We start from the raw sequence: 11,566 nt of genomic DNA on the forward strand, positions 1-11,566 counted from the left end.
TGGTGCAAAATGTTTTTAACTGTCTGTTCTGAGGAGAGGCAAACGGTACCTGGTGTGTGCCCCACAGCTGGCCAATGTCTAGAAAGGTATACCTGTTCAACATCCACTCGTGCTGTAGAGAGAGTATGTTCTACTGAGAATCTGCTCATTTGGTGTCCTGAAAGGGGATGTAAGCTGCTTGCAAGATTAAGTTGTGCCTAGAGGGGAGGTCTCAAATTTGTAGTGTTATCCGACAAAGGAGGTTGGCCTTGGGTCCCTCTCAGTTTGTTGATACCACATGACTGTGGTGCTGTCTGTGAATATCTGAAGGGAGCCCAGTTGAAGGATAGGAAGGAAGGCTTTCAGAGCTAGAACTGCAGTCATTTCCCTCACATAAGTTTCTTTTGGAGGGTAAGATTCCAAGCCTGTACCATGAAACCTTTCATGGTAGCCCCCCCCACCCTAGGTCTGATGCATCTGTATGCATATGTTGGGTTGGGGAGGGTGGTTGTAGTGGAAGGCCTGGGTTCAGAAGTATTTGATGGATCCACTACATTAGTTCTGCTTTTAGGCAAGGCAGGAGGGTAAGTTGTTGCTCTAGGGAATGCTGGTGTTGTGACCACACATTTTTCAAGTACCAATGCAGTTTTTGCATGTACATTCTGGCTAGGGGCAGCATTGAGATGGTGGCTGTCATGAGTCCTAGGATCTGCAGGAATAGTCCTGCAGATATCTGATGAACCTGTAATAGGCTTTGAAAGTGAGTGGAGAGTGACGGGTCTTTGTCTTGGGAGAGGAAATCCCACATCAGGTCTGTTCTGAACCTGCAGCCTGGAAAGACCTTGCCCTGAAGGACTAAGGATGATTTTAAGAGGTTGAGGGGGAATCCCAAGCTGTGAAGTAGGGAAGTGGAGAACCCCAGATGATTCTGGAGGGTGTCCTCTTTCTGCTAGAATGAGGATGTAGTCTAGGCAGGGGTAGATTTGGGCACCTTTGGTTGTGCAGAAAGCTATGGCTGGGGCTAGGTATTTTGTAAATACCCTGGGTGCAGTACACAAACCAAAAGGCAAGGCTGTAAATTAAAAATGAGAGCAGGGGTCAGTGAAATGCAAGAATTTTCTGTTGGAGGGTTTTGAGGGAATATGGAGATACGCTTCCTTTAGGTCTAGTGTGGCCATAAAGGTCTGGGCTGGCAATAAAGGAAGGGTTTGAAGGGATAACATTCTGAATGATGAAACTTTTAGGAAAAGGTTTAGAAAGGATAGCACTGGTCTCCAAGTGCCATCTTTTGTTTGGGGACCAGAAAATGTCTCTAGTAGAAGCCTTTTCCTTCCTGGCCTGGAGGGACAGGTTCTATGGTTCCTAATCTCAGAAGGTCTTGCAGTATTGTGAGGGAAGAGGTGGAGTTGATTTTTTTTTGGGGGGGGGGGGGATTCCCCTTGGAAGGGGGTTTTCCTTCCAAGAAAGAAAATATTTATTTGTGGAGATGGCCAGTACCCAGCAGTCTGATGTGATGGATTTCCAAATGGGAAGGCAGTGGGAAAGGCAAGCTGACAAGGGAAGTTGGGCAAGGCAGTCACGCATTGTTGGGTCCACTTCTATCCTGAAAAGGCGGTCTTTGACTGGATTGTGAGGTAACTGGTCTGTAAGAGTTTGCCTCCTATACCTGAAGAGGAAGGGGTAACAGAGGAGGGTGGCCTCCTGACAAAGGTAGTCTTAGCCGGGTAATTCCTGTAGTATTTAGGGATGGGGGACACATGCAAGTGCTCGATGTCCTAAAGCCCCTTTCTTTTTTCTGCAGATTTTTGGACAGGTCTGCACTCCGTTTACCAAACAGGAGGGTTGTGGTCTAATGGGGCATCTAGGATTTTGGACTTTAAATCCTCTGGTAGGGATTAGAGACACAGCCAAGAGTATCTGCAGAGTACTGATGCAGAATCAGCAGACCTAGCAGAGGCCTTTGCTGCATTGTAACTGCATCTAATAGAATGTTTGGCTACCTAGGAAGGAAGGGATACTTTAGATGCTATCTCAGATTTGGTGTGACAATCAGGGGTGGATGCCAGGAGAGTAGATGCTTGAGAGACTACGTCCCAAGGCATACTTAATCATATGGGTTTGATGGTTGATTTCTTGGAAAGCTAGGGTGGAGGAGATGTAAACCTCTTTTCCTATCCTGTCCATGCTTTTGCTATACTTATCAGTGGGCAGAAATGATGCTGAAGGAATCAGTCTAGATTGCTTATCATGGGATACAGTAATTACAGCAGGGTCTGCCAGGAGCTTTACTAGGAACTTTGTAGAACCTGACAGGTCTCTTAGGGGCCGCGGGTAGAGTCGGAGTTCTTTGATGCTAAGGTGAAAGCATCGAGGTAGGCAGGGATGACAGGTGGGATGGCTGAAGCCAAAGGAGATTCCACTTGGAGGAGTTCAAAGTAACTCTTTTGGGCGTCAAAGTAACTCTTTTGGGCGTCAGTCAGTTGGGAAGTGTCCCATTTAAAGCATTCTTTCATTTCTGTGATAGTCTCCCCAAAGGTGATGTCCTCTGGAGAAGGGTCGCCTTCTACGGATTCCTCATCTGGGGAACAGTATTCAAGAGGGGAGGTAATTTGTGAGAATAGGAGACTGATTCACCAGAAAATAAGTAGTAGGGTTTCTGTTCTTCCTCTCCTTCTTGGGCAGTAGGCAAAGGGAGAGAAGTGTCAGAAGCAGGCCTGGGACTAAGCACTGGAATAGTGGAAGGGGAAGTGGCTGTGAGCCAAAGAGCCATGAAGGCCTGCATCAAGGAGCTGGTAAAAGACTGCCAGTCTAGGACTCCTCCAGAAGGTGGAGTCAGGTGTTTTGCTTTTTGTTTTCTTTTTACAGGCGTATGCCTCAGGGATGGCCTGGGAAACTGTAGAGGTTTTAGGCAGTGGTATCCCGGTCGGTCTTCTGACAATATCTGGTTCCCCCTCGACATCGGAAGGGACTGACATCAGGACCACCTCCGTGGATACGCTGGCCGTAACTTCCGAACAGCTTCCTTGAGGGGAGGTGAAGTAGACTGTTCTGTCGGACGTCCCTCAACCCCTATATCGGAAGCTGGTGGGACATCCGATGGCAGAATGGCAGAGGAAGTAGGCCTGTAAACCCTGGCCTTTTTATGTGGTGGTTCCAGAGCAACCAATTCGGGATCCATCCCGAGAGCAAGTTTTCTGAGCCTCTGGTTTTCTAAGTATAAGTTAAGGGTGGCCAGATGGCTACGGAGGGTCTTGGGCACAAAGAATTGACAAATGGAGCAAGTGGTATGGTCGTGGTCTAAACAAAAGAGGCAACAGCCATGCGTATCTTTATGCGGCATCTGGCACCCGCATTGGCATTTACCCTTCTCAGCTGACATCGGCTAACTGTAACTACAGCAAACCAAGCTCAAGCAAATAAAGGCAAAAATCCCCAACGGGGTTCTTAGCTTTAGAAGTCTTCAAGTAAAGGAGTTAAGCGATTGATGGAACGTCAACTGCAGCTGAAATGTTCCGAGATCTGTGCATGCACACATCACATTTATGGTCCCTGGTTTATGGCCCTACATGTGACGTACCACGCCACCTACAGTAGCCAGGCTTCTTGTATAGGAGCAGGCGTTCGGGTCGCCTGAGGCAGGAAATCCCACACTAAGAATTCTGCAACATAGGAATAGATGGACATCTAGCACTTGCCTAAAGACAGCTTAGATCAGACTGCTCTGAGGGAAGGTTAACAAAGAAAACAAAGGTTTAGGAACAGAGTCCTGGGGAATTCCTTTACAGCAGGTGGTTTTTATTAGTTTTAATAGGTCTGAACCAATGACGAAGGTTTGATAGTTTAAGTAAAATTAGCAAACCACAGGCATACTTAATCAGAAAATCTGCATTTCCATAATCAGGCTGCGATCAACACATTCAAAAGCTTTACTTATGCTCTGAAGATAACTCCAATAATTTTATAATTTTCCGTAATGGCGTGCATTTCATTTAAAAGGGGAAGGATGGCAGCAATGGATTTGCTCAGCCCTGAACACACCAAAGGCATATAAGGGGAAAGCGAATGTAATACGCTAAAGATAACAGTATCCCTAACCCAGACAAGGATGCCGCAAAATAAAGAGGGGATCAATGAGAAGGAAATATTACAGTAGATCACCATTTACAGTGCTATTAAAGTAAGCACTTGCACATTTGTGCAATGGCTGCAGTAGTCCTGACTATGGGGCTATGTCCAATGCTCTATCCCATAATGCAGGCAGATGGGATGGCATTGGCTGGATTGCATCACACACTGCAATACTGCTACAGCAAAGCCAAGTTGTTTTCCTGGAAGAAACATCCAACGTGTAATATTTTGACACAGTTCAGATAGATGAGCCTCTAAAATATGTAGTGGTACTCTTATGAAAGGCCACCATTATGGTCATGCTCCTATCAACTCTAACAGAGCTTTCAAGTTTCTTACCCTGGGAGGAATAGCAGAACAGTGAGCTAGCCACTAAGAAATTGTTTTGATACTTCTTTCACCTCCTTTCCTGTGCAGACAAACTGGTTGGAGCTTGTCTTTGGTTCTGTGCAAATAATCTCAGTTGTCTGTGACTATACAAAAAATGCAGCATTCTCCACTCGTTTTCTGACTTAAGATGATAACTAGTGAGACAGCTTGACTGATGGAAAAATCAATTACTACCTTTAACATAAGTGAGGGATTTATTCCTGTCCTTTAGAAAAAAATAAATCTTTTACTTTTTACAAACTAGCTTGCATTTAAGAGTCTCCTGGCCAAGATGGCAGTTACCAGCAGGGTTATTTTCCATGTCAAGTACTTGATGGTGACTGTAGGTTTAAAAGACTGGGTCAGTTTTTCAAGGATCCATTTTAGGTTTAATGTTCAATACTTCCTTTTGGAACTATTTGACCAGTGGGAGTTATGCCAAGGTGGATCCACCAGCAGGAAGGCTGAGATGACCAAAAAGGTTTACTTCTATGAAAGCATAGACTACTCTTGCACTGAACGTCTTACCCAAGTACTGGAAAATCATGGACACTAGTGCAGTACCAGGGGGAATAAAATTTGTTGTTGTGTATGAGGGGTATCCTCTAATATACAAGGTCCACTAGTAATGGCACTGTGGACTCTCCCTTCTCATGGATATTTCCAGGAGGGAAACAAGTATAGCTATGTTAGAACCTTACCATAAAGCTAGATGTTAGAGTAGATTCAATGCTGCAGTTGCGATTTTTGAGAGTCCCATTTGCAACCAAGCCCAACTGGACTGCATGACTTCCAGAGCTCAACCTTCTTTGGGCCTCAACAAGATTCCTGTCATAACTGACCAAGGATATTCATCGTATAAGAACTGCACAGTTCAATGCCTTTAGATCTTTATTGCCTAGCAAAAGAAAGATTAGACTACCCCTACACCAAAAGCCCTAGTAGGCCAGATGGTAACAATCCTCTGTGCCCCACGTTCACCTCAGTGGTCCACAATTACCTTTTCCAGACAGTAGGTTCAAGTAAAAAAGAAAGAGTGAGGAGGGCCTGGGCAAGGAAGAAAGGAAGGCACAGATGAAAAACTAGGAAGCTTCCTCAAAGCAGGATGTAATGGCTATGAAACAGACAGGGACGCAGACAGACAGAAGAAAAAAAAAAGGGTTAGGAAGGAGGGCAGCTGGACTCAGCAGTGAATCTACTTTAATATCAGAGTTATTTCAAATTCCTAACTCAACTATACTGTGCTAACAGTATTCAGGAATGCAACTGTGACTTTCATAAAGAATCCCAAAGACTAAAGATTTAAAGTAGTTGAGGACATAATTAGGATAGAACACCCTTCAGGAAAGCAGAAGTAAATCTTACCCTAGCCATAGAAACTACCACAAAAACTTTAATGTCCAAGAGAAGTTGTGAACAGCGATCCAAGCCACAGCTTCCAGAAAAACTTGTGTGCTGAGCTCTCTAAGGAAGGCTGCAGTGGCATGAATGGAATGGGCTCCGACATGCCCTACAACAGATTTGCTTCATAGTTTCATAGTATAGTACTAGGCTATCTGCCCTAGGGCATTTGTAAGCCTAGCCATAGTGACGTGGCTTTTGCCACCCCATGAAGTGGTACAAAAATGTACAGAATAAAATTAGAATACTGTGCCTCTGTCTAGTAGTGACACAATGAAGGTCCCCTTATATAATAGAATTAGTTTACTGTGCCCCTGTCTAGCAGTGACAGATGTGAGCCCCTGGGGTAAAATTACGATCTCCCATCCATTCATCAAGATTTCTCGGGACTCCGCCTAATACGAACTGGGATCCTGTTCCAAAGCATGGGAAGCCTCTGGGTTATGAATCTATCCCTCCAGCATGTCCTATTCATACTTGTGCCGAGGTTCAAGTCTTTAGCTCTCGTGGTCCTGGTGGATTTGGATCTTTTGAGGTGGAGCATGTCCATCAGATCCTGATTGGACATGGCCTTGTACGTCAGGCAGAGATCACCTCTGAGCAGGCGGTATTCTACTGAATAGAGCTGAAGTTTCTTTAGTCTGACAGAATAAGACATATGTTGGAGACCCTTGATCCTCTTGGTGAGGTACTTTTGTGGTCTCTCCAGCTGTTGCAAATGCCGGGTGAGGTACATACCAAATGGGGCATTGTACTCAATCATGGGTCTGATGAGGGAGGAGTATAGGGGTACAATGAAATCCCTGGATCTGGATGCGAATCCCTTCATGATGAGGTGCGCAAGGTAGAATGTTTTTCTAACCACTTTGGCAACGTGGGTGTCAAATGAGAGGTCGCTGTCGACTTGGGTCCCTAGGTCTCTGATTACTTTTTCCGTACTCAGTGGGTTGCTGTCTATCTGATAATTTGTGGGTACTTTGTTTTTCCCAAAGGGGATGACTATACATTTTTTGGCATTTAGTTTAAGGCTGTGACTCCGGCACCAGTTGTCCGTTTCTGTGAGGCCTTTTTGTAGGATGTGTGTGTCCGCTGGTGTATCGACTATGGCGCCTAGTTTGCAGTCATCTGAGAACTTTGTCAGCCACAACCCTCCCATGTTTGCTTTAACATCTGAGAAATAAATGCCGAACAAGAGGGGCCCCAGGACAGATCCCTGTGGGACACCACTTGTGACTGGCTTTGAGTCTGACATTGCTCCAGCGATTTTAACCTTATGGGTTCTGCCCTTTAGCCAGTTTGCAACCCATCTGGTGACATACGGGTTTACGTTTAAGCTGTTGAGCTTATCTATGATGCCTGAGTGGGGTATTGTGTCGAAGGCCTTAGCCAAGTCCAGGTAGGCTGTATGGACTGCTTTGCCCTCATCAATGGCTCTAGTGACTGTTTCGAAAATGTCAACCAGGTTCAAAAAGCAGGATCTGCCCTTTACAAAGCCGAACTGGGTGGGGTCAAGTGTCTGTAGGTCCCCTATGTCTCTGTTTATGAGTTCCATAATGATTCTTTCCATAGCTTTGCAGACCAGGCTGGTTAAGCTTATGGGGCGGTAGTTTCCAGGGTCTGTAGAGGTACACCCTTTGTGGAGTGGGACCACTGTTGCTGTACGCCACTGTTCAGGTACATATCCTGAAGTAAGGCTAAGGTTAAACAGCATTTTTGTGTGTGGGTTTAGCTCCTCTTGGAGTTCACGTAACACGCAACCCGGGATACTGTCAGGTCCCATTGATGCTGTGTTTTTAGCTTTGTTTAGGGCGGTTCTCACTTGGACATCTGAGATGACAGGGAGATTACATTCAGCTGGGATAAGTATTTCTTCTTTTGGGGGTGAGGGAGGGGAGAAATTTGCACAGAACCTGTCAGCCAGAATGTTGGCAATATCTGTGGGTTCAGTGTATTTTTTATGACAAAGGAGACAAAGGCAGTCATTTTTTTCTGAATTATACTGTTCTACAGAAAGTGGGCAGGGTTTGTCCTACTTTCATAGATGAACACATGTTTTGATCAGAAGAATGGGGTAAGAAACTCTATGCACAACCTGGATAGGGGCCTTTGTGATAAATACTATCATAGTCCTTCATAATGCAAGTATTCTTGAAATACTAGCTGTTTAACAATTTAAGGAGTTGAAAAGGCTACAATAAAGTCTGGCAATGGAAGGAGCCATTAAGTGTTGCATGCTTGTGCAAGCACCCCACCCCCAAGTCCTGCTGCAAATTACATGATAGGAAAAACATTACATAAAAGAAAAACATGAGAGATTACTTGCCAAGTAATAGGTGTGAATCAACAGCAGGTAAAACAAAATACTGCAATAAAACTACATTTCCAGCACAATCCTCACTTAAGCTCAGCTAGAAATATACTCACGTGCATTACTGTCTGCAAGACTGTTCAAGCTACCGGAAATATCCCTTCTTCGAAATAAACAAACTACTTTGGCTTCCACATTCCCATTAGCTGTCTGAGGAAAAAAAAAAAAAGGCATACCAGTACTGTACTTTACTGGAAGGGAGATGCAAATGACAAGGACATTTACTCATTTGTTAGCACTACAGAACTAATGACATTCTACTCTTTGCAATAACATGCAAACGTCCCAGATCTTTAAACAGTCTATTTTGCAGCAATTTGCTCTTGCAGTGCATTTATGTTCATATGTAAAATGTTATCTGCAAATTTTTATTGCATTTGAACTATTTTTTTTTTGACTGAAGCCCATTTTTCACTGGAGGCCCAGGACAAAAAGCCACAAAGTACAGCATTGCTATCTAGACAAGTAACCAACACTTACTGGTAACCTTGGAAGAAATACACCTAGAAAGGAAGGTTGTACAATAAAGGTCTGCGCAGCATTTTGTGGTTGGACACCTTACAAAAAAAAGTGAGTCATGTACAATAAGCTACTAATATCTCAGGCAGTAGAGAATACATCTTAAATACAGCTTTGAAGCAAAGCAAAAAATAAAACACTATAAAAGACATTCAAAAAGTCAATAAGTACTAAGCACACTAATATTTTTAATGAAAAACTCAAAACTCACTGAAACATACTTAAGATTTAATACAAGTACTTTGACTTTAAGGGGCTCAACTCAAGAAAGGTGCTTGTGTAAAAGGCATTAGTATCACAGAGGCCATGTGTGGAAAAATACTGAAGTCAACATATTTTGTATTCTGTATTTAAAGGGTTAAAGCAGAAAAATGTTCACTGCGTGCAAACTGAAATGTTCTGGAAAATGTTGATCACTGAGGAATGCAGGAGTTAATCTTAAACTGCTGATAAAGTTAATGGTGCAAGAATAACTGTGGTACTGGCTGGTAAAAACAAGTAATCAAACTATCAATTTTAATGAATGTTCTGTGTGCTACGTGTATGTACGTGCAGGAGGGTCTATATAAGGAGAACTCAAAGTACAAGTAACCAGACTGCTGGCATATTACTATCATGTAGCAGATCTCCATGCATGTAAAATAAAGCTGTTTTACTTGCTTACAAGAACTTGGTGTGATTCTTCCAGAATATGTTAGAAGAGTAAAATCTTTCGACATAACTGGCTAGCGTTAGGCGGCCCCTGCAGCCTTGAATCGAACAAAGAGGCTGAAAACCTGCGCGGGTGGAGAGAGATCAGGCTCTCCTCGAATGAAAGACCTCCAACTGAAACAGGTTGAAATTAGAGGCCAGTCACTCTTTCCAGATTCAATCCGTGAGGTGGCAGCGAAACAGGGCGGAGGAATCACAAAGGTAAGCAAAAGAAAAGCTATTTTTGTTGTTTCTGATTGGAATTTTTTGTCTAAATTTTAAGGGACTAGTCAAGGGAGAAATTGAATTTTCTCAAAGTATAAGGGTATATGTGAATAGATTCCATATACAAGAGATCTCAGGAACAGGAATAGTTTCTCGTAAGAGAAATGGGAACAGGAACCAGTTGCCAAAGTGCGACAAAACTGAAGATGAAAAGTTTGTTTGATTTACACCCAAAGAATGTAAAGTATTTAGATAAATGGAAAAAGGAACATGGGTTTAGTGGATGTTTAAATAAGTCAGAATGTCAAAATCTAGTAAGATTACTGCGCAAACAGGCAGGAAATAAGACAAGGAAGCAAAAGAAGGTAGGGATTCCCAGGCACAGAAATGGCTGGAGGAAGCAAATAAAAAACATAAGGAACAAAATTTGAAAATAGGGTGTGGTAATTCAAGTGAAAAAGATGTGTACTTTGTTCAAAAGGAAGATAATGAAACTTCCATAGTCAGTCGTAGTCACCAGAATCCCTCGGCCCCTCCCATCCAGTATCCAGACCCTGCACAGGTTATTGAGGTGCCCCGACCAGGACCCACCGCAATACCAGGCTTGATGAGTGTCCCCATACGTATTATATTACAGAGAGCCTGCCAACACTCTTGACTTACGGCGGAAGTATTAGGAGAGAAGGGGACTGGAAAATTAAGCAGAAGGTAGATCAGGAAGGAGAGGAATACCCACTGATAGAAGTGGCAAATCCTCAAGCAGGCAGAAGGCGAGGTCTACCATATTGGTCTACCGACCGTGGACCCGTGATGATATCCAGCGGTAGAGGGATTCCCCATCCAAAAGTAGATATCGTAAATTCCGTACAGGCGTGGGGGCATGAGAATGAGTTATAGATTAAACGCTGTAGAATTTGAACAAGTAATAAGGCAAATCCTAGGACCTGATTGGCACCTTATTTGCGGAACTTGGGACCCTGCTACCAGAGGAAGGGAGCCTTGCCGTTTAACTCGAAGTGTGTAGAACCAGAATAAAGACTCTCCTAGATAAAATAGAAGAACATTGGAAGCCCAAAGCAGATTGGACTTGCATTAATCAATGCGTTCAATCAGATGACGAAACCGTAGACAATTATCTACATCGTCTCACACAATGTTTTGATGCTCATAGTGGGTTGATTAAGGCAGAAAATCAGGCAAATGACTCGCCCTATGAACAGCAACTGAAAAATGCATTCCTAAAGGGCTGCAAGACAGCCATTGGTAACTTTATACAAAGCATATGATCACACACAGGACAGCGTCTACAGCCCCTTATGGATTATGCTAGACATGCTGAGAAATACCTGAAGGAAAAAAAATAAAAAGCCCAGACTTTTACAGTTAGTGAAGATGGAACTTTAATGTTAGTTCAAGGTTCCGCAAATGTGAAGAGGCGTGGCAGGGGAAGAGGGCGAGGGCGGGAGGCATAAGTCATTCTGAGGATTTGAGGGTAGGCAAAGAGGGGAGTGTTTTAAGTGCGGTAAGAAAGGACATGTCGCCAGAGATTGCAGAGGACCGGAGAAACCGATGGTTGCTTCGGTGGTACCGCATGACTATATGATGGTCAAAAGGCGTAGATGGAGGGTATGAGGAAGAAGAAGAAAGTGAGAATGGGGAAGTAGGTACAAGTGAAGGCGATGGGTGGGGACAGGAAATGGCAGAAAATGAGAAATATCAAATGGTAAATCTAACAGCACTAGCATCAACTATGCAATTGGAATCCCAACCAGTGATCACATTGCAAGTTGAGGGCGAGACATAGAATTTCTTTGTGACTCAGGGGCTTCTCGAGCGTTAGTCAGAAGTACTGCCATATCATCCGATGTTACCTCGGATGAATATGTG

The 11,566-nt window shown here is 43.8% G+C and overlaps 1 protein-coding gene across 1 annotated transcript in view; it reads right to left on the minus strand.

Moving 5' to 3' along the window:
• Nucleotides 1–8,419, minus strand: part of MTA2 (metastasis associated 1 family member 2) — a 1,757,597-nt gene extending 1,749,178 nt beyond the window's left edge. The window contains exon 1 of the mRNA XM_044075372.1: nucleotides 8,302–8,419. Within this exon, the coding sequence (XP_043931307.1) occupies nucleotides 8,302–8,419 (118 nt within the window). The remainder of the gene's footprint in view (nucleotides 1–8,301) is intronic.
• Nucleotides 8,420–11,566: the final 3,147 nt, after the last annotated feature.

This window comes from Protopterus annectens, chromosome 6.part1 (assembly GCF_019279795.1).
Source record: "Protopterus annectens isolate FY-2018-M chromosome 6.part1, PAN1.0, whole genome shotgun sequence".
NCBI classification, from domain to species: domain Eukaryota; kingdom Metazoa; phylum Chordata; order Ceratodontiformes; family Protopteridae; genus Protopterus; species Protopterus annectens.